General features: G+C 39.6%; 1 protein-coding gene across 9 annotated transcripts in view; it reads right to left on the bottom strand.

Annotated features, from left to right (window-relative positions):
• FRY (FRY microtubule binding protein) overlaps positions 1-23,473 on the bottom strand; it is a 450,912-nt gene that overhangs the window by 33,579 nt on the left and 393,860 nt on the right. For 8 of the 9 annotated variants that reach the window (XM_074387881.1, XM_074387877.1, XM_074387876.1 and 5 more), the window contains 8 exons: positions 22,180-22,320; positions 19,204-19,383; positions 17,017-17,178; positions 14,709-14,783; positions 12,107-12,277; positions 4,574-4,774; positions 3,933-4,094; positions 474-640 (listed from right to left, as the gene is read on the bottom strand). In XM_074387881.1, coding sequence (XP_074243982.1) covers positions 474-640; positions 3,933-4,094; positions 4,574-4,774; positions 12,107-12,277; positions 14,709-14,783; positions 17,017-17,178; positions 19,204-19,383; positions 22,180-22,320 — 1,259 coding nt within the window. Of the gene's footprint in view, positions 1-469; positions 641-3,932; positions 4,095-4,573; positions 4,775-12,106; positions 12,278-14,708; positions 14,784-17,016; positions 17,179-19,203; positions 19,384-22,179; positions 22,321-23,473 lie in introns of those variants that run through there. The other variant, XM_074387882.1, reaches the window with a different exon arrangement.

Genomic DNA, 23,473 nt, shown 5'->3' on the forward strand with positions numbered 1-23,473 from the left:
ATCTATTTCTCTTCACATTTTTTTTTCTGTTTGTATATCTCACTAGCCTAAAAAATATCAGCCACCAGGCCAAAAGATGCCCACTTAAGGAGTAGGTATTTAATATATAAAGAGCCTCTTGTTCCAGTGTTTTAACTCCAAATGGAAAGAGCTTATTTCCAAGGCTTGCCAAGTGTTGCTTATCTTCAAAGCTTAAAAGGTCTGGACCATGTTTCCCAGGCTCTTCCTTGGTGTTTTACATTGCTTTCTGGCCTTATGAATTCATATGTAAGTGTCCTTTCTTTGTTCCACGTGAGGCCCTACAATGGGGTTGGATGACTGACTCAGCTGAGAGCCCACCACGACACATGTCACTTTGGACTCCTTCATTAGGATGTCCCAGCAGTGCAAGTGTGACATTTAACTAGAGTGTGAATGCAATACAATGTACCATGAACATTCACACCACTCACATATGCCAAGGGCTCCATTACCTCGCCAGGGTAAACTGGTCCAGTGCCCGATTGCCTTTTTCTTCCCCCTCAGTCATGTCCAGGCTAAAGCTGTCACTGCATTCAAAAGCTGCTGGGAGTTCATTGATGGAACTGGAAAGATCATCCTCATGCACGGTGGTGTCCTCCTCCTCACGAACAGCTTCGGCCTGGAAGAATAAAAAGACAGAAGAATTCCCCAATGTGTAAGAATATATACGGGACAACCTGTTCAACTATGGAACAAATCAGAGAGAATGAAATGCTGATGGTGATAGAAACGGGGGCGTGTGTTTTCTAGCTACAGTATAGTCCATTTCTAGGCTGGACTCAGGAATTCTCTGAAGTACTGTTCATTCTTTATCTTCTTTTCAATCTCTTCCATAAAAGTCCCCACAGGGAGCTGGGCGCGGTGGCTCAATCCTATAATCCCAGCACTTTGGGAGGCTGAGGCGGGTGGATCACAAGGTCAAGAGATCGAGACAATCCTGGCCAACATGGTGAAACCCCATCTCTACTAAATATACAAAAATTAGCTGGGTGTGGTGGCGTGTGCCTGTAGTCCCAGCTACTTGGGAGGCTGAGGCAGGAGAATTGTTTGAACCCGGGAGGCGGAGGTTGCAGTGAGTCAAGATTGTGCCACTGCACTCCAGCCTAGCACCTGGCGACAGTGTGAGACTCTGTCTCAAAAAAAAAAAAAAAAAAAAAAAAAAGGTCCCCACAGGGGCTCTCAACAGATTTTCATACCTGGCCCATGCTTATAGGCTATGAACGGTAAACTTGGAAAAGACCATCAAGACTTCCAATCCAACCTCCACATTTTGCAGATGAGGAAACAGTGCTCCATGTAGGAAAGGGACTTGTCTAATATCAGGTCCACAGTCAGAGTTGGAGCTAAGACAAGAAACACTGCCTTTGGATTCAAAACTCCTTCCATGTCCAAACCCAGCCTTGTAAAGCAAGCCTATCCAGAGCTAATTCTCTAATATAGAATCCCTTCCCCAATGGAATGAGGAATCATCAGGGCCTGGCACAGTAGATGCCCAGGATACCTGTGGTGTGCACGAGTGATCCAGAGTCCTTCCCTGAGCCTGTTGGGTTGCTCGGCCTTTCCACATAGGGGGTCCTCTAAGATCCATTTGCATGTATGCTTTACCCTCAAGAATACCCCTTGAAAATAACAGATATGCGTGTCTGCTCTTACCTGACTACAAAATGTGGAATGAGCAGGACAATGAAAGGGCTCTAGGGCAGGCAGAACCAGGATCAGTGAGAGGCAGGAAAGAGACATGCAAGTAAAATGGAAAAAGAGGCTAGGTTTGGGCCTGGGCCAGGGGGAAAAGGAGGACTGATTGTTCTTCAGGAGAGGAAGGAAGACAACTGGATTACAGATCAGAAGGGAGAGGAAGAAATATGCACGTTACAGTGAGTCATTTTCTTAAAAACAAAAGGCAAAATAGAAGTGTCTATGAATTAGAGCCTTATCACGAGTTACATCTGTCCACTCATTCAGTGTGTAAATATATATATAATATACATATTAAACTTTGACTCTAGAATTGTAGGGAAAATTACCAGGAATGGTAAAAATATATTAAGGAAATAAGACATCTCATGTCTGTGGAGGAATTGCTGGTAAAAACTGAGTTTGAGATGTTTATCCGTATCTGCTTTTTTCTGCTTTTTAAAACTACAGTGCTGCCAACAGGGCTGGCCGTTGGTGCCTGGTCTAGGTTATTAGCGTACATATACTTAATCCATTAGAGAAGGGATGAGTTCTTATTAAAATACATTTTATTTTCTCTAATATCGTAGATATATCAACCATTGTAGAAATGCAGCTTATATGAGAAACTGAATTCTGAAGGGATAGCTCTTCAGAAATGGGACTTGACATTTTCTTGGTAGAACAGATCTATTACTTAGGTAGTACTTTTTTTTTGAGACAGAGTCTCCTTCTGTTGCTCAGGCTGGAGTGCAGTGGTGTGCTGTCTGCTCACTGCAACCTCCGCCTCCCAGGTTCAAGCAATTCTCTGCCTCAGCCTCCCCAGTAGCTGGGATTACAGGCACCTGCCACCATGCCCAGCTAATTTGTTTGTATTTTTAGTAGAGATGGGGTTTTGCCATCCTGGCTTGAACTCCTGACCTCATGATCCAGCTACCTTGGCCTCCCACAGTGCTGGGTTTACAGGCATGAGCCACCGTGTTGGGCTACCCCTTTTTATGAGTACCTCCTATGAGAAATCTGTATGTTTTCAGCATTTAAAATAGAAAAATTGAGTAAATGACCATATTAACAATGAGAAATATCAAATGCTAATAACTTCACATATCTTTTGTGATGTTTTTTCTATGAAATTTAATTTCATAATCTTAGGATTTTAACTTAGACAACTTTTCTTTCTGGGTTTTTATCATATTTGGCTAAAAAGAACTCTGCTAATTCCAGGAATCCTGATAATAGTAGCTTTGCAATAAGGCAATCTTGGAAATAATTACTATTTTAAGCTTCAATATTTTTAGGTATTTGCAATTTAGTGATTGCCCTTGGTTTAAAGCACATAGATTTTCCTTGATTTCTGATCTATTTTTACTACACTATCAGAGAATATAGAATAGCCAATATTATATTTTTCCATTAGAAATGTCAGAAGGAATATACTTTTATAACATTTTTTTCAATTTTATTTTTTCTTTTGAACTTGCACAACAATAACCAAACTCAGAATAAAGAGTGCTTGACTCTATCCTAATAGCAATAGATTATTTTGGTATTTCTACTATAAGGAAATACAATTCTATACTGATGGGCCTAGATGTGGACATAGCATGCAAGTGGATGGTTTTCAGAACATTTTAATAAAACAAACTTTAAATGAAATACATGCTGTTAGATTTGTTTTTTAATTAAGAAAATTAAACCTATTATTATTTTCTCCTTACAGAGTCTGGTGAGAAGAGTTTTGTGTGAATCTGGCATAAGACTGTGATTGACATTAAAAATTCTGATAGTATGCCAAAAGGCAAGTACTGAATCAATGTACAAATTGTATAATTGTTTCCTACATAGGAAAAAATTTCCCCAAATATGTGCATACACCCACACCTCACTTAGCATATTGTTTTATAAAAGTCATGACAAAGATGAGCAGTTTCCCAGTCACAGCAATCTCAGACATACACCACTGGTTTTGCCATCCACCAGTAGTGTTTATGCAAAATGTCTCATTTTAAAAAGACCTCAAATCAAGTCTTTCAGCCAAGAAGAAGATGGCTGCTCAAGTTTGTGGGGGTAAAACAACTTCAAAACATAGGCTCTGGTGCACAAACTTCTATTATTTTTAAAAAGAGACAAATAAAATGATAGTATCTCTACTTGAGACCCCTTAAGAATTCTCAGAAAATTGGAAGTGCTTTTTTTTAAAAGGATACTACAAATCATCATCGCTAAAATCTCTTCACCTTTGAACCCTCAGAAATCTGCAGATTATTCATATCAGGCAAGGGAGCATCAAAGCTGGACATTCTGGTGTTAAAGGAATGAGGGTCTGCAGGGGCCAAGTCACAGGCTGTGGTGAGCAGCTCCATGGGATTTGTCTCTTCAGAGGGGGAGAGAGTCATGATCTATTTAAAAAGCAAAGGAAATTAAACAGTATAGAGTTCCCATTCTTTAAAAGCTCCAATTATTCTCTAGTTGTTAGTTAATATGTCTTAACTCTTCAACTTCCACATTGGACCTTAAACATAGCAGCTAGTAATCCAGGTATTTTCAGATAATCACATCAAAATGTCTATCTTATCTCCAAACTTTGAGATCTGGGGAATTTTTTAAAAAAGATTCCAGAATCATAAAAGGTATTTGGGAAAAATCTAGGCCTTAATCTGGTGGCTTTCAGGGTGAATCACATGGACCCTAGTCTTTGTTTCTATTTGCAACCTACAGAGAAGACTGCCAGCTAGAACCCATTAGACACCACCTGACGGTTCTGATTTTAGTTCAGCAGGTGTGGAAAGTTTCTTTAGCTGCAACTGGAAACTATACTCCTGCATTAATTACAAAAAATAAGCCTCCCAATTCCTAGAGTGGGAGAGGTGCTACTTACTAGGTCTGAGTGCTCCAGGATCTGGCTGGCTGTGAGGTCCTCCTCCTCAGATGACTCATCAGAGTCCTCATGGTTCATTTTATTCAGGCTGGGAGTGCTTCCTGACAGCTGGCGCTCCTCCAGAATCTGCATATCACACTTGTCCAGGCTGTCCAGAGAACGTCTGCGCACTCCCCAGTTGAAATTGTCCATACTCTCACCCTGAAATCACACCATCAGCCGGTTTTTTATGCCAAAATCCTCTTGCACTCACACGTTCACACTTTCAATTAGTCACAGCTTAGGAACAAATATTGTCATGATCAACTCTTACGCCCTCATCTACTTGGTATCAAAACTTTTGTTTACCCGATGTGAAAAGTAGTAAAATCACAGTATTTTCATGAAAATGCAGGTGAAGTCATAGGTAGAAGTGGTCACATACTTTTCTTTGGCAGGGTGGGTAATTATTACATTTTGTTAAACGTTGATTTTGGTAAACCCTACCAATGATCTGTGCTTTAAAAAATCTGTAAGAAAGAGATCGTTAGTATGAAAACTTCAAATAGGTGTCAGCCCCACCACCCTGAGGTCGGCCCCTGTTTAGTATAGTTTTCAGAAGGAGAAAAAAGTAGGAGCTATGCTTGTAGCACATTCCAGAATCCTTTGGGTATTTAGTGGAAGAGCATTAGATAAACATTCCAGCCTGTCTCTGCCACAGCGGTTTTCACAGATACAATGCAGAGTTAAAGACTATCAGAGCAGCTGGGCCAAGTCCGATGGAGCATGCACTATGCAGAGGCCAGAGCAGCCACACCTTAACTTTTGCTTTAGGCTCATCTTTAAATAACTGTCCCAGTGTAGAAAATCATTAATTTCCTGGACTCAGTACCAAATATTATTATTATTATTATTTTTTAAGACAGAGTTTGGCTCTGTCGCCCAGGCTGGAGTGGTGCAGTACCATGATCTCAGCTTGCTGCAACCTCCACCTCCTGGGTTCCATGCCTGCCTAATTTCTTGTAGTAGAGATGGGGTTTTGCCATGTTGCTAGGCTGGTCTTGAACTCCTGATCTCAAGTGATCCACCCATCTTGGCCTCCCAAAGTGCTGGGATTACAGGCGTGAACCACCACACTCAGACCCAAATATTATTGTTGATTTGTATGTTTTGAATTACTGATAACTAGCTTAAGTCACCATTTAAGTGTTAAAGCTTTTAGTTGCATTCAGACTTTTTCTACAAACCATCAGTTACTAAGTAAGTGTATTTGACTTTCTTTTTTCTAGAAATGGATTTGAGTTTTATTTTTCTCTGTTAAGATAGGAATAAAGGAAGAGAAATATTACTCAGCTGACTAATAAGCAAAATTTAACATAAACAAATGATCTGACAAAATCTAGTACAGAATATTTTCACTGAGTGGTAACTTGAAACACTGCCTGATGGTTAATTGAAATAAAATAAAACAGTATTTTCTAATGAGAGCTCAGTGAACAGCATAATATAAGAGATGCAAATTACTGTTAAACTTATGAGCATTATCATTTTTAATTTTCCTGTTTTAAGGATCCATTGTGTCTGTCTCCTAGTGAAACAAGCTTGCCATTCTCACAGATCTGTCATATAACAGAGGCACAGCTTTTCCACAGTCTGCTTGGGCTATTCGTGGTAGAAGGCAACAGGTATAAATCCTTAGCACAATCTGGATAAGATATACAAATTATCATTATTCATCCTCACATATAATATTTATGATTGCTCTTAGGGCTATATGATTATAAAAGAGAGCAGAGACTCAGAATATTGTTTCTAATATCCAGTATCTGGTGTGATAAATTACCGCCACATATTTTTCCTTTTTTTCTGGTGGAAAATGGCTAACTGTTGCACTGGGATTTTAAAAATAGCCACTGCAGTGAGAAAATAAAAAATCTATGAAAGAGGCAAAAGTTCCAGGAAGAAAAGGAAAATTCAATGTGTAAAAAAAAAATCGGAATACTAACTATACAGAGTAAAAAGAGAAGAATGTGAAAATTATAGGGAAAAATAAACACAATTCACAAAACTGACTCTTTTGTACCAAATGACTGGAAGGGTTAGATGAACTATCTTAGGTAGTGATTCTGGAGGTCTCCCATGCTGCACCTGAGACAGAACCATGAGCTTGCAGAGGAATACAGACATCCATGTGGGAGAATGCTACACCAGGCACAGGTTGCTGCTACTGCCGGTTTGGTGGTAGCTCTGCTGAAGACCTGAACCAATCAGGTGTGAAAATGGGGAAGCAGGGAGAGCTGTTCTTGTAGGAATAAGATTTGGTTGTCTTGCTGGTGGATGCAATATCTCCATTAGAGGCAAGAGTGTTGAAACAGTTTCCCTAGTGGTGGCTGAGAGGTTGAGATGGAACAGTTTTGTAGTCTGGCCTGTTAAAGTCCAAAGTAATTAAAAGTCAACCAGGCTTTCTCAGCATGGCCCCAGTGGGAAAGCCACCCTCCATCCTTCCTCTCCCCCAAATGTCAGATTTGTATTTTATGTTACATACAAAGTGAAAAGTCAAAACAATTTTCTCTATGTGAGAAAATGCAGAGGATGGCTAGTCCAGATGAACACTGTATATGTCAGTTATCAAACTTAAAAACCACTCAGTATTTATACTGAGATGGGAAAGTATTAATAATTAGACATGCTGGAAATGTTAAGAAATAATATTTTTTGAAACATTTTTTTCATATTAGAACTTTGTCAAAGATTATTGTTGAAGAAACTTGGGTGCACCGTGGTCAAAATATGTTCCCCCAAATGTTCTACTTAAAGTAAGTCTGATATACATAGAGACTGATCATAGGTCAATTTGTCCAGGATGATCCAGTTTTAATGCCTGTTGTTTGGGCATAAATATTATTAGTATGTCCTTTTACTTTCAAAAGGGTCCGGGTTTGGATGAAAAGTTATCTAGTCACTACACAGAGACAGAGATACCCTTTAATTCCTGGGAAAAAAAAGGATTCAACTGAAAGTATATATGGTATATAGTTAGATGCACATTGTTCATTTCACTCTTTTTTTTGAGACAGAGTCTTGCTCTCCTGCCCAGGTGGGAGGGCAGTCATGTGATCTTGGCTCACTGCAACCTCTGCCTCTTGGGTTCAAGGGATTTTCCTACCTCAGCCTCCTGAGTAGCTGGGATAACAGGAGTGCACCACCAGGCATGGCTAATTTTTTGTATTTTTAGTAGAGACAGCGTTTTGCCATGTGGGCTAGGCTGGTCTTGAACTCTTGGCCGCAAGTGATCTGCCCACCTCGAGCTCTAAAACTGCTGGGATTGTAAGTGTGAGCCATTGCACCCAGCGATTTCAGTTTTAATACAAGATTCTAACAATAAAACCCATCCAGTTGTGTAACCACTTAATGAGAAATGATAGGATTTCCATAGATCAGATTTGAAAGCTTCATTTCTTTCAAGAGAGATAATCATGCAACTTTCAGAACTAGGCATATAAAGGTTTTAAAAATGTATTTACATTTTAGAAGACATTTCCATACTAGAGCAGCCAAGAAAAAGATCTTTTCTATCACACACCTAAATGGAAATATGCACACAAATAAGCATATATATTCTGGAAGGGAGGAAAAAGCAATTATATTGTTACAAATATGCAAAGATGCAAAACATCTACTAGCATATCTGAATTAAAAATAGCATCATCTTACCTGAAGTTCCTGGGTAGCAGATTGAATAAACAGAAAAACAAACAAAAGGTCTATTTACAATGATTATATTAAAGAGACTCAAAAACATTTTTCTTAGTGTTAACGAAACACTAACAGTGCTAATAATATACACTTTAGTAGATGCACCTTAAAAAATAAGGTAAATATACACTAATTTTCTCCAAAGAGAAAAATCAACATTAAACATCAGAAATTCCAAACCCCTTGGCTGTGGATGATACAGCTGGGAAAACAAATCATTACTACAATTTCTGAAATAGCTTTCAATCTTGGTTTCCTCAACACTTTTTTTTTGGAATGCCTAAGTATGTATTTGTGAGAAAATTATTAAATGTCATGAGAACACGAATGAGGGTCATCAACTGGAAATAAAGGTAGCATCACGTGAGCCTGTTCACAAAGCTAAAAGTGTGATTGTGATCTCTTTACTGCTGATGTGCAATTAATAGCAAAGACACAGCACCTTTTAAAGATTCTAAAAAATTCAATGGCAAACTCTTGTAGATATTATTTAATGAAAAGAAGTAGATATGACAAAATGACTTGTCTTTCTTTTTTGACAACTGTGTTTTGATCTGAAAGCCAACTATGCCTAACTTTATCAGATGAGGATATACAAAAATTATTCACCAACGATAGTGCAAGGAGACTAACATTTAGAATGCCAACTATGGACCTGACACTTTGCTAGACACTATACATAAGTTATTTTATTTAATCCTCATGTCAGCTCTACAGGCAAGTAGAGGTTGAGTACGCCTTATCCAAAATGCTTGGGACCAGAGGTGTTTTGGATTTCAGATTTTTTTTTTTTAATTTTGAAATATTTACATATACATAATGAGGTATCTTGGGGATAGGACCTAAGTCTAAATATGAAATTTGCTTATGTTTCACATACACCTTAAACACACAGCCTGAAGGTAATTTTATACAATTTTTTTTTTTTTTTGAGATGGAGTCTTGCTCTGTCGCCAGGCTGGAGTACAGTGATCTCAGCTTACTGCAACCTCTGCCTCCTGCGTTCAAGCAATCCCCCTGCCTCAGTCTCCTGAGCAGCTGGGACTATATAGGTGTGCACCACCATGCTTGGCTAATTTTTTGTATTTTAGTAGAGATGGGGTTTCACCGTGTTGGCCAGGATGATTTTGATTTCCTGACCCCGTGATGCGCCTGCCTCAACCTCCCAAAGTGCTGGGATTATAGGCGTGAGCCACCGCACCTGCCCATTTTATACAATTTTAAAATAATTTTGTGCATGAAACAAAGTTTTGACTGCATTTTGACTATAACATGGGGTCAGGTGTGGAATCTTTGACTGTAACATGAGGTCAGGTTTGGAATCTTTTACTTGTGATGTTGTATTAGTGCTCAAAAAGTTTAGAATTTTTGAGCTTTTTAGATTTTGAATTTTCACATGAGAAATGCTCAACTTGTATTCTTATACCCACTTACCAGACAAAGAGATGGAAACCCAGAGGAACTGCGTCCATGCTTAAGGTCACACAGCTAAGGTCAGTGCCCCAGGTGAAATTGGAGCTGCTGGACTCTGAAGTCCAGGTATCTTCACTCCTCTACTCAAGCATGTTACAATCCCTTATTGTGATTTTACTGAGAAGCAGCAAAACATTCTCAAATGCCTTGTTTTATTTGGGTAACATGTACACTGTCAGCCCTGTGAATTTCTTCTAATTTTTTTTTTTTTTTTGGACACAGGGTCTCACTCTGTTACCCAGTCTGGGTGCAGTGGTGCAAATCACGGCTCAATGCAGCCTTGACTTCCTGGGCTCAAGTGATTCTCCCACCTCAGCCTCCTGAGTAGCTGGGACCACAGGCATATGCTATCATACCCAGCTAACTTTTTATTTTTTGTAGAGACAAGGGCTTGCTACATTGCCCAGCCTGGTTCTTAAATTCCTGGACACAAGTGATCCTCTAGCCTCAGCCTCCAAGAGTGCTGGGATTATAGGTGTGAGCCACTGTGCCCAGCCAGATTCTTATAAAATCATAACAATGAAAAATAAAATAATCCCTGTGATTTTTAAGAGAGACTAGAAAAAAGGTATAGTATTCCTTATTTCTTGTCCCTGAAAAACATTAGTATAATATTTATTTTTACGTAATGGGCATCCCAGATTTTTCCTTCCTTTATTTTGATAGAAACTAAATTTGTGAGCTGTTCTGAAACTGTGTCAGATTCCTTGGCTTTTCATCATTCCTGCTAGGTCGTTTCCTATAACATTTTTCTCTGGCTGAGACAGGAAGTGATACCTCTCTTGCTTCATCTGTTTTTCCCTCCCTTGTTTAACTTCCAGAGGGAAACAGGTGTCCAAGCTTGAATTTTAACCTAAGAACAAACATTAGGTCAGTTGTCAGATCAGGAAGCTGATCTTTTGACATTAGCTGAATTCTGAGCTCTGGCTCAGAGACATTTTGAAAGTATTCAAAACAGTTGTATTTTGCTTTAGACTTTTAAAACAATCCTCACTGCATTCATGAATGCTTTATCTATCATTTATTATGTATCACAGAAAGCTGCAATACTTTTGATTGGTTCCTAAGCAATTCAAGGAGAAAATTAAACTGGCAGTTATTTTAAGGATACATTATAGTAGTGCCTTTATACTGCTTGAGGACTGGGTCTGCTAAGCTTGTTTTCCAGGGAAAGAATTGGTGAAGAACACCTTTATTCTGAGGACATATTCTCTCCTGCTGGGGCAGACATCCAGGGTCATCAGTGGGCCAGAAAGGACAAAAGCGGAGGGCTCTTTGGCTTCAACTAGACATAAGTGGGTTGGTCAGTAATAAAATCCTTTTAGGGAAGGTAAGCCGCTACTTGAAGCATCAGTTACCACAAACCTGTAGTTAAGTAAGGAGGTGCCTACCTACTGCAGGACATCCTACGCTTGGGATCTGGGCCTGCCTCCTCAATTGTAAGATTAGCAGAGAGCCCTTTGGGAAATCTGATGCAGTTAAACATGAGCTGACAACACCACTGTCAAAGGCTACGACCCAGGCACCTTTACATAATCCAATCTCACTTAAGTGAACTGAGTTTTGATCCCAGGAGGCAAAAGACCGCCTCTTAGGTGGAACATGCCTCTAAGCTACTGAGATGAAGGTGAGGGGCAGGTGATGCTCCTCCTCTCAATGCCTGTTTTCAAAAACATGATTCATAGCTGAAAGTGTCTTATTGCCATGATTATCATCCAAAATAAACAAATATGCATTTGCCCACTGAGATTTGAATTCAGCTGCTCCAGTGTCTAGAACACCAGCCACTGACCTAAGCAGAGCAAAGAGCTCTCTCGTGTGGATTGTATTTTGTTTCCAGTTCTAATGATTTCATCAAGCACAAAAATGTTGGATCCCTCAGGCTGTGGTCTCATGTTGTAGCAGGCAAGCTCTGAAGGAGTTGAATTAGATAAACTTCACATTAGAAATGATTAAGCGCTTAGCATATTTTACTAAGGTTCCAGTGAACGGGCTCAGAACTGAAATGTTTTCGTGATTTTTTTTTTAAGTCCAGCTTGGGACTACACACACACACACACATACAGTCTGTGTGGTCATTGAAACTCTGGTCTTTGCCATTTAGAAATAACTTGGCAGCTTTTGCCGTGGGCTCAGACAGGAAGGGTGTGGTAACTTTTGCCAAAGTTTAGCTGCTGTACTTTGAATAAGTTGATTCAAAGTAAAGTTTACAACTTTCCGATTAAAGATCTTGTTACAAAAACTCATTATTTAGCAGGTTAAAAGAACGGTTTCATTAGTCAAGGAAAGGGTGCAGGGATTATTTTGATAGAGACTACCCCGTACCTCTCCATCCTCCAGCTCCACATCTAGGAAGTCGAAGTCTCTGAAGACTCTAAACTGCTGTTCGCTGTTTGTGTCATCCATGTTCTCCTGCTCTCGGGCGCCGTCCTCAGAAGAAACCAAGCTTGTCTGGTGCTCGAGTAGATCCAGATCCCCACACGATGAAAAAATCACCTGCAAATCAAGAGTCCTCTCCTGAGAAACTGTTCTCCCTTTGGCTGTTTGTGCTATGAAAAACTGTGATTGGCTTTTCATAGCACTGTATTTCCAGTACACACCTAATTCCTTCAGTGGGTATTTTTAGAATGTTCTTTTATTATTTATGTTGGACAGGTGCCTTCAGATTAAACTCGTGGCAAAGACGCAAATTCATGCACCAGGAAAACGCTCAGGAATCACACTGATGCTTCTTAATGGACAAAGACTGTATACTGTGTGTGTGTGTGTGTGTGTGTGTGTGTGTGTGTGTGTGTGTTTGCGTGCACGCATTGTGTGTGTGTGTGTGTAAACTGGCGCAGTCAGGAAAATGTTCTACTGTTTCTGATCTGATTAGGGTTAGAAATTATACACATTTACACACATATATCAAATACATATAATATTTTCGAACGGATACCAAGATATGTTATTGTAGAATAAACTGCGGGAACAAAGGATTTAACCCTTTTAGAGATAAACCAGAACTGGTAATGAATAAAAACACAAGCCAAAAAGTACAATACTTGTTCACAGAAGAGTAGGTGAGTAACCAGGCCCATAATTTATACTTAAATTCCTCTCCTCTAGATTAAAACAAAATAAAGCTTTTTTTTTTTTTTTTTTGAGACGGAGTTTCGCTCTTGTTACCCAGGCTGGAGTGCAATGGCGCGATCTCGGCTCACCGCAACCTCCGCCTCCTGGGTTCAGGCAATTCGCCTGCCTCAACCTCCTAATAAAGCATTTTTTTACACTAAAATCTTTAGTATGTTAATGTTTTAAAATTAACTTCTACGTTTAGGTTCTGTTCACTGAGCCATTTTGGTAGAACTTGGTAGAAATAATAAACTGTAAATGAGAGTCAATGTTTTGCTATCCAGCCTCTACTGAACATAGATTGATATTAAAGAAAATTAATAATATTCTTTGTATGACCATTATAATGTCTTAGTTATTCTTGAAAAGTAGGCAAATCATTTATAAGAATTTAAATACAATAAACACCTCTCAAAAGTAAAAAGAGTGAATGGATTTCAAACTTACTTTTTTCCTCTGGTGTTTAAGAATAGTGTATGATGTGTATGACGGCCTCTCATAACAGCCCCCAACACAGTTTACACAGGGATTGCAAATGGGTCTGTGAGATAAAGAGCCCTGAGAGGACTAGTCAACTAGAGAGACAAGACTTGAGATTTCTGATTTCCTTGGCTGAAGGCAGTCTTTCCTAGTTAGTGCTGCTTCTCTTATTTGTAATGCACTCTAGGTAAATATTTCCAGCTGAAAAGGCCTTAGCACAGGGCAGAAGTACGAGTCTGAAGGAGAAAGTGTCAACCACAATGGCAATAAAAGTAGGCCTCGGTGGTGGTGCTGCATTGTAGGGACGAAACATACTGTGTCTCTTCGCTGTGGGCTTGGAGGCTCTATCTGCCTCTGCCACTGTCCCCTCTGTCCTAAATACTGTTACAAGAGCAGCAGAAAACCCACTGATCAATAACACTGAAAAGGTGACTTAAATGGAGGCCCAGCTTAGCTGATGGCTGGGTGGGGTGCTTTCCCAGATGATAAGGAATATCACTTTGCACTTTACCAAGTCTTGATGAGCTTCTCATATTTCACCTGCTCATGAACTATGTTAGTGGATCCATTTTGAAATTTTAGTAATAGCTCCACAGAGAAATTTGTTTGCTAATTCTTACTTTAGTTGAAAAATACTTAGTTTGCTATTTCTTTTTCATAAATAATAAATATGCTGTGATATAGGTGAAACAAAAATACTTGGTAAAACCAGCAAACACTTCTTGTTTTTGTTATAATATAATCCCATACATAATTCAAATTTTTCTAAATTTTATAAAAGCTTCCAAAGTATACTTATAACATTTCAATTGTCCATTCATTCAAAAGCTTGATGGCATAATTTTTGTTTTAATTTTTTTTATTGTAACATCAGTGGAAGTTTGTATGTAAAAAAAACATATTACTTTCATCTTTATTGTATGTGGTTAAGATAAGGACATCAGAGTAAGAAGTGTGTGTACAGAGAGTAAAATTATATCCATGAGGTATGAGCATATCTGACATACGTGGTGGTCAGCAGAGATGATCATGTATATTGTAACAAAGTCTGGGCATATTTACAAAAAAAATCCAGGAAATTTAAAAAATGAAAAGAAACAGTATTCCCAGACAAACGAGGAAACAGCCAACAAGATCTTTCATTGTTTCTGAACTCAGTGTGATTAAAAAATCATGGTGTGGGGAGAAATAGTCAAGCAGTTTGCTCAAGACAGTGGCTATCATATTTGTCATTCACAGTTGAATCCTCTAAATTATATGACCAAAGGCAAAAACAGACCAATAAAAGAGGAGATATGGCACCAAAGGAACTACGATACATGATAGAACTTACTGATGGATTTTTGCTCAATCCTACTTCTTGGCCACACAGAGAAAGGACATGGACCAACTTCTCTTTTGTTCTCTTCTGGAAAAGAAACACAAGGCAGGTCTCATTACGGGGTTCTGCGAGCACATCGACTCTCATTTTCTAGCCACTAGCCACACAGGGCAATAGCATTTGACATACAGACAGTGAGAACTGAGATGTTAAATACACAAAGGGATGAAAACAGAACATAAATAGCAATTAAAAATTGTAAAGTATTGAAAACATGTTGAAATAATGTTTTAAATATATAAGGTTAGGTAACATTTATTATTAAAATAATTTTGCCTGTTTCTTTTTCCTTTTTTAAAGGTGACTATTGGACAATGTAAAATGAAGCTCACATTATGTTTCTGCTGGAGAGTGGTGATCTAAATTATCCCAAGAGGTGTGTATGTGTGTATGTGAAAATCAATCCCTAGGTTCTTCAAGGAGATCTATCACTTCCTTTGATAATCTTTTCTTATATGTTATAACTTTCAGCATTAGCAAGGCTTTCCTTACACTTAAATTAACTCTATTAAGTTACAGCACCAGTCTCTTTTTCTCAGATAGAACAATACTTTCTGTAGAATGAAAAAATTAATTTCTTTTAAGCCATATTAAATCTTTCTTAGTTTCTTCTTCCAAAAGTTCAACAGATTCAGTTCCTTTTCTTCATAAACCTATTTTTAAGCCCAATAAGCATGGGATTCTTCTATAAACCATTACATTTTCCAGTGACAGACAGATAACCCAGGTCTCAGAATGATGAGTGAGTTGATAATTTTTAAAGTAATCTTCCTAATCTCTTTAAAATGATTTTTCCCCCTTTAATCTGATTTAAAGTTTGTTATTTGGAAACTGCTAGGAGGCCAATGCCACTCTTAGATTTTTCTTCTTAATGGAACTTAGTTCACTGCATCCTTCTTTCCAAATTACAGAGGGGACAGACACTCAATATGGTATCTGCTCAAGGTCAGAGACAGGAGGACTCTGACGTTGAGGGATGGCAGAAGACTTGCTAAACAATATTCCTGACTCTTAGTGGTCATTTTACAATTCTGGGAAGGAGTCAATATAGAGGGACATGGAATTAGCTGTATATTTTCCTTCTCTCTTCCAATGAAGCTTTCAGCTGAACGCTCACTGAGAACCTGCTCTGTTGCAGCCAGCACTAAGCTTTGAGAGAGAAGGTAAGTTTTGCTGGGCACCCACTTTGTCCTTCCCAGCACCCACTTCACCTTCTTCTGGTAACACTGTCCCTCTTTTTTATCTTGGAAAGGCTCCATTCCCACTAAGTGGGGCTATGCCTCCCTCACACACCCTGCAAGAACTCTTTTCTAGAATTGCTATGGATGTCAAAAGGGGAAAGGCCTCTGTCACTCTGAAATCATCAGAGCCAAAGATCATGTAAACCTAGAGTTGCCAGAGGTCATCTGGGCCTCTCACAGAAAAAGCTCGCCTGAGAATGAAATCAACGGAGGGGAAAACAAGGGGTGAGATGTTGGGAAGGGAAGGTGGGGACAGTGAGAAGGAAACAGTCTAAGAATCCGGTTTCTGACACTTGTGTACTAGGAGCCAACTGTGCTTGAAGCCAAGATGGGTAAGTTAGTAAGTTCCTTTACCACATAAGGTAGTTTTTCAATGGATTCGTCACAAGTCAACAAAGGCTCCTGAATAATGCAGAGGTGTTACTTGACAGGAAGCTCAATGGCATCTCTGCTATGACGCAGTCACCACAGAGTGAATACAATCCCATGCTGTGATGACAGAGAATCTGGCAGCAGTACTCCTGCCCCCATCTGCATGGCTCAGCCTGTGCGTGGACCCTATGGCTGAGGTACCTGCTCCGTGGACAACAGCCAGGGTGGTCCTTGGGTGTGCAGCCCTATCAACCCTTTGGGTGTCCAAGTGCTATAGAATTGGTTGGGTGAACAAAGGATGTGTTGTTTGGACTTATTTAGGACAGTGGCAGAGGGCAGAATTTCTTTAAATGTCTGAAGGGCTGCCATGTGAAAGAGAGACCAGATTTTTATTTTATTTTCTAGACCTTAAGAGAACTAGAACCAATGGCTTGAAGCAACAAAGAGTCAGACTTCAACTCAAGGTAATGAACTGTTCAAAGAGAAAATGGGTTCCTTGGAGTGTCACAAGACCCCATCCCTGGAAGTGTGGAGACCTACATGGGCAACCTTGGGATGGTGAAAGGGGGATTCCCTTGTGACATAGCCATCTGGATTCAATAGGTCCCTAAATTCCCTCCCAGGCCTGTGGGTCTAGGATTGCATACCTGAGAATATTGGGGCCTTTTCCAGCTCACAGGAACAAGGACATTAGAGTTGGAGCCTGAAGAAGTGGAAGATGTGCTCCGGGTGACGGCCATGGCCCTGGGCTTCCCATCACGCCCAGAAGAATTCTGCAGCTCATCATACCGCCTCCCTATGATTGGAGTCTTGAGAATAAAGAAGACAAAAGCACATTCTTCTGTCTCAATAGTTCTGTGATATATGAAAGCCCTCTCCCCAGAAGCAACTAAGAATGGCTTATTTGATTAAGAATAAGATTAGAGAAGTTCAGTGTTACAAATGGGCTCATTTTCTCAATACTCAAGTATACATTATGAATCATTTTGCATCTTCAACACTTTCTCCCCTCTTCAGCAGCAGAAAAATGCAACTGCTTGTTCTTTAATATGCTTTAGAAACCACTGATAAAGAGAAGCAAAATGTGCAGGAAACTAGTCAGTTTTTGATTGTTTAAACTTGAAAACATTTCTTATAGTTAGAACAAGAGACCAAAATTCCTTTCCTTCTCCCAACTTTTAATCATCAACCTTTATATCCTCTCAATTATTTAAAAATTTATTTAACTTATTTATATATTTTCAATTATTCAAATGACTGAGGTCAGGGCCAGGTACCCAGGCAGCACTTGAGAAATCTCACTTCCTGAGAGCTCTAGAGTGGGGTGGCTGCGTGAGCAGCACTTCGCAAACTTTAGCTCTGAGCCGGTCTCCTTTGCAGACACCAGGCTCGTGGGCCTGACCTTGGCAGTGGCAGAAACTGTCAATTTCATGCCTGGCTCTTGAGACCCATCATTGTGCAGCAGTTTTGGGTCTCCAGGGCATGCTGCTAACTGGCTGCATGTTTTTTTGTATCTCTTTGGGACACAATAAACTCAAATAGCAGAGTAAAAATAGCTTTTCCCCTAGCCATGTTAAAAAAAAAAGTGAAATAGGCAAGGATTAAATTGAAACCTTAATGTTATTTACATAGTAAATATAGATGCAGGTGTCACAATGGCAGCCAATAGTATCTCATCCTGAAAACTGAAATGATGAAAGGTCAGTGAGGACCACTGTATAAAAACCAAACTTGGATATGACCTACATAATAGTGCAAGTAAGTTCCATATGAGCAAACCAGGTTTATTTCTTTACTTTTCTCTTAAAAATATACTTTAAGTTCTGGGATACATGTGCAGAACGTGCAGGTTTGTTCCATAGATATACATGTGCCATGGTGGTTTGCTGCACCCATCAAATTGTCATCTACATTAGGTATTTCTCCTAATGCTCTCCCTCTGCTTGCCCCGCACTCCGGGACAGGCTCTGGTGTGTGATGCTCCCCTCCCTGTGTTCATGTGTTCTCATTTTCCAGCTCCCACTTATGAGTAAGAACATGCAGTGTTTGACACTAGGTTTATTTCTTAGTGAATTTATTCATTCAACAGTGTTTGGAAATGTTTATTAGTGATCTATTATGCACCAGATGTTGTACCAGGCCCTGGTCATAAACATGAATAGAGTGCACTTTCTGCTTTGGGGGTTCATCAGTCATGGAGTAAGATATGTGAGAGTAAAGTTATTTTACACCTTATGCCTCAATACAGGCCTCCCCAATGTTTGTTCGTAAACTACCTGGTAAACAGGACCACTTCCTGTCCTTTCTTTTCTTCCTGACTCTTTAGCTTGGGTCCCTAGTCTCTTGCTCTTCCCTCTCACTCCCCTGCCACCTTCAAGACAAGAATTTAGTTTTACTTGTTTAAAAAATAGTGCGGGTTGGGGAAGCAACTGTAAAAGTGAAGTCTGTATTCCTGTAAATTTTGGTGATTGCTGAACTGGCTGTCGTTCAGGGAGAAACGTTGTGTATATAAAGACATGACCATTGTGAGATAAAGAATGAGTGAAGGTCACGGTTTAAAATGCTTACGATCATTCCATTTTTAAATACCTCTTTTTAAAATCATTTTTTACATAACTGAGGCCAGTTTCTATTTTTAAAAGCTGCCAACTGAGAGTCCCAGTGAATGTGACACTCAGTGGGTTCTTAAAAAAGCAGAACCTAATTTAGTCCTTGGAAATCTTTACTTGAAATAACTGTCAAATAAGTCTTCTTTTTTCTAGGCAACTACTTTTGACCTTTGCTACTACAAATGCATGCTAAAGTTCACAGAAACAGTTAACATAGCTAAGTACCTCTGATATATCAAAGTGGAAGTCCAGGGTCTTCCCAGGTAATTCCTTGGAAGCACTAGTCCACACTCGATGTATTTCTATTTTTGAGAGGTCACTGTGCTGGTACGATGGTAAAACGAGGCTGGCTGACCGAGACACTACCAGCTTCAAGATATTCAGAGCTTCTCTCCAGTGAACACTCTGCAGGAAATAAAACATTCAAGGGTTTAAAATAATTTCATTTTTTTAAAGCTAATGTAAGTAAGAATGACCAGTGAGAAGCTAGTGATCAGTCAGAATTCACTGACTTAAAACAGTGCAGGAGGTTCCATGATAAGTAAAAGGCAAATGACATAAAAAGGCAATGTATATATAAAAAGAGCTACATTTAGGAAACACGCAAATAAAAAAAGACGAATTTTGTCCATTTCAACTAAATTAAATTCTTACTATTGAGGTATCATTATTGGTAATGAGGCACCTCCTTCATTTGGGAAAAAAAGCTCCCAGTGCATTTTATGCCACTGACTGTTCAATTCATTCTTTCTGAAAGTTCTCCCCACCTCTGGTTTTCAGTCTTCGTGGTCCTTCTCCTAGTTCTCTGGCTCTTGGTGCTCCATTTGCTTCCTGGGTACCTGGATCTCTGCCTTCAGCCCTCTTTTCTTTCACGTCTTGTCTTCCTCATTACTTAACTCAAGAATCTGGAAGCCCTTCTTAACCCTTTCTTTCTCTCCCTCCTGGTAATCTGTTCCCTCCTCTGCATTCCTGCTGGCGTTGGCTCAGTGGCACCCTCTGAGGCCTTGCCTGGACTATCTCAATGGCCCCTTACTGGTGTCCTGGCTTGCAGCCCTTAAGAGCATCAGAGAGTCATCTTCCCAGAACTCTTCACACCAAGCCACTTCCCTGACTCAACTCCTTCACGGGCTCCCTCTGGTGGACAGGGTGGAGTGCACACTCTTTGAGCATGGCCTGCAGGGGTCATCTCCCCTAGGCTGCTGCTAGAGTTCCCCAAACTTGGCAAGCTCTCTCAGCCTCTGTGCCTTTACTCATGCTCTGCCCTCATCCTCGAATACCTTTCACCTCCTTGTTGGCACGTCAAATTCCTACTCTGCATTTAAGACTCAGTTTTACCATCTTTGTTTCTCTGACAACGTCCAGAGCGGGTGCTGCTCCCATAAAAATATTAGAAACATAGATAAGTGAACTTGATAAAAGTTATTATTATTTTTGCCTGGACTTTGCAGTCAAAGCACATGAAATAAAACATCTATTAGATTCTGCACAAGGGAGGCCATGGTTTAAATGTGAAATAAGCTACTATTTGAGGTAAGATACAAAATACCAGAGGTGGCCAACAGGCCTAAGACAAAATGGACAGACTAATAAACAACAACATGGGGTACACATTCGTAGAAAGATGTGAACTGACTGCCTGCCTCCTGTGAGTGACGTGAGAAACTATTAACTGACTGCCTACCCTATGTGTGCGGCAAGTACTGTGGAGCCATGTCACTTGCAAAATGCTTGGAAGTCACTTTTAGCATTAAGTAATTTCTGTAAATTGGATTGGTGAAGTAAAGATGGAAAGGAATATCTAAAATTTATACTATATATCTTCATCAATGAGCTTAACCAGAGAGAACCAAGCATTTGCCCTTGAATCCTACAAGTTACCAAGTACACTCCAGAGAAGAAATAGAGGGAGAAATAAAATGTAGAGAAAAAGATGTCTCTACTCTTGAGCTAGGCGCTCTCCACTTAACCCCACGGTGGCCCTGCACTACTCCCACGGCCTGGAGCCTCCCTGCTTTAGTCTGTAGTCATGTGTTTTATGTTTTAGATTAACTTCCAGGCTTTAGAAACTTGCCCTGGTGTGTTTGACCTATCTTCCTATCTATCATTCTGTTGCCCAGGCTGGAGTGCAGTGGTGTGATCATGGTTCACTATAACTTCAACCTTCTGGGCTCAAGGGAAACTCTCTTAGGCTCCTAAGTAGCTGGGACTGCAGGTGTGCATTGCCACACGTTGCTAATATTTTTATTTTTTATTTTTGTAGAGATGGGGTGTCACTTTGTTGCCCAGGCTGGCCTTGAACTCCTGGCCTCAAGTGATCCTCTTGCCTCATCCTCCCAAAGTCCTGGGATTATAGGTTGACTCTCTGTGCCTGGCCTTGATACTTATTTTTATTTTCATTAAAATACATTTTGTTTCTGGTCTTCTCAGAGTACAGCTTTAAAGAACCAATCTGTAGGTGTTTGGAGATGTCTACCAAGCATCCTGTCAGGAAGGCTGCCTGGTACAATAAAACAAAAACACTGGCTTTGGATCCAAATACCAGCCCCAGCCTTTACTAACTGAAGTCTTTGGGCCAATCTCTTGGTCTTAAAAACATTTATAAAGACTGTTTATTATGGAAATATTAAAATATACACAAACAGAGACTAGCCTAATGAACCCCTTTGCTTTGTATTCTTCATCAATTATTCACATTTTGTCATCTTGTTTTATTTATCCCCTCAAACAAACTTTTTTTGTTTGTTTGTAGGAGTATTTTCAAGTACATTTATGCAAGTTTCTTAACCACGCTTCAACTCTAAAGTGACAATTTTAGCCTCTGAATAACCCTTCACATGTTGAGACACTGGGCCTCGAACCTGGCACATGTGAATGCTCCTGCAGTTCCTTGTGCCTTCTCCTCTGAAACAAGATGTAAAAAACAAGATTCTGCCTCTGCCCTCCAAATCAGGCATATGCTTTCAATACCCGGCCTGTAGCTGCAAGAGGTAGAATGTGTCTTTTGAAGGCACTGGAATGTGCCAGGGTCTTCGGAATCCTACTAAGGGTGTGGTCAACTCCCACTCTCACCTGCCCTGGCTGTGTCATGGATGTCAATGAACGAGTGGCCTGGCACTCAGACAGTTTTGTGGCCAAGCTACAGTGAAAGCTTCTGTCTTTCTGGAATGACTGGTTGCTTGCTGAAGTTATCCAAGTACTCACCTGCACATATTTTTCAATTGTCTTCAGAACTTCCACATTAAACTGTTTGACAGGAATGACAGAAAGGTCCATGTAACTGAGCAGACTGTAGATCACCTGGAGCAGGGGCTGCTGCACACTAGGGAGGCCCTTCTCCAGCAGCTGTGGGGGCAAAGTGCAGCTGGAGTCAGTCACACACCAGATCTTCATACGGAAGGACCCACGTTTTCCGATACATTTAGATTGCACATTTCCTTTGTAATTTTTATTTTTTAGGGGACAGGGTCTTGTTATGTTGCCCAGGCCCAAACTCCTGGCCTCAAGAGATCCTCCTGCCTCAGCTGCCAAGTATCTGGGATTCTAGGCAAGAGCCACTACGGCTTGACTGCACATTTCTTTAGGAGGGGAAATAAAATCCTAACTCTAAAGAAATGAAGATATTATCAAACTAGACTATATCACGTGTGGAGGTATAAATATGTAAGTATAAAATTCACATGATGAAATAATAAAAACACCTCAAAAAGAAAGCATCAAACACTAATGATCAAAAATTACAAATTTGAACAAAAGATACAACCTGTCAGTTATCAAATTGGCAAAGATTAGAAATTGATAACATAGAGTATTGATGGGGGGGATAAAGAAATGGGTATTCTTACACATCAGTAGGAATGTAAATTGGATAATTTGGCAAATAAGATCAAGAGCAAGGAAGAAGATCCATAATCTTTTGACATAGTAATTATGCTTTTAGGAACGTTTCTCAAACCAGAGATAGAGGCTAAGATTTACATATGAGATTTTATCATGGCCTTATTTATAATGGCAAAAACATACACAAAACAAGAAAGCTCTGTAAGCAATTCAAATATCAAACACTAGGGAAATGGATATACAGGTTAACAGCAACCTGTATAATGAAACATCACGCAGTTAACAGAATAATATTTTTAAAGACAGTGGAGGATATCAGATATTGAGTGGGAAATGAAGGATACATAATTGTCTGTTTAATAGATGATGCCAATATTGACATGAATGTGTATGTTATACAGAAATAACATTGGAAAGAAATTTTAAAATGTTAATATTGTTTCTCTATAATTTGGGGTGATTTTTCTTTTCTTTTAAAAAATTTTCCAGCATCTTCCAAATTTTCTGTTGTGAACATATACTGCTTTTATAATCATAAAAAAAATCAATGATATTGTCCAAAAGGAAAGCAAAATAAGGAAAAAATATATGTGATGGACATCATGATAAATGTTTACTGTTTAAAAGAAAAAGTTGACAGAGATGATCCAAGTAAATG

This window comes from Saimiri boliviensis, chromosome 16 (assembly GCF_048565385.1).
Source record: "Saimiri boliviensis isolate mSaiBol1 chromosome 16, mSaiBol1.pri, whole genome shotgun sequence".
In the NCBI taxonomy this organism is placed as follows: Eukaryota; Metazoa; Chordata; class Mammalia; order Primates; family Cebidae; genus Saimiri; species Saimiri boliviensis.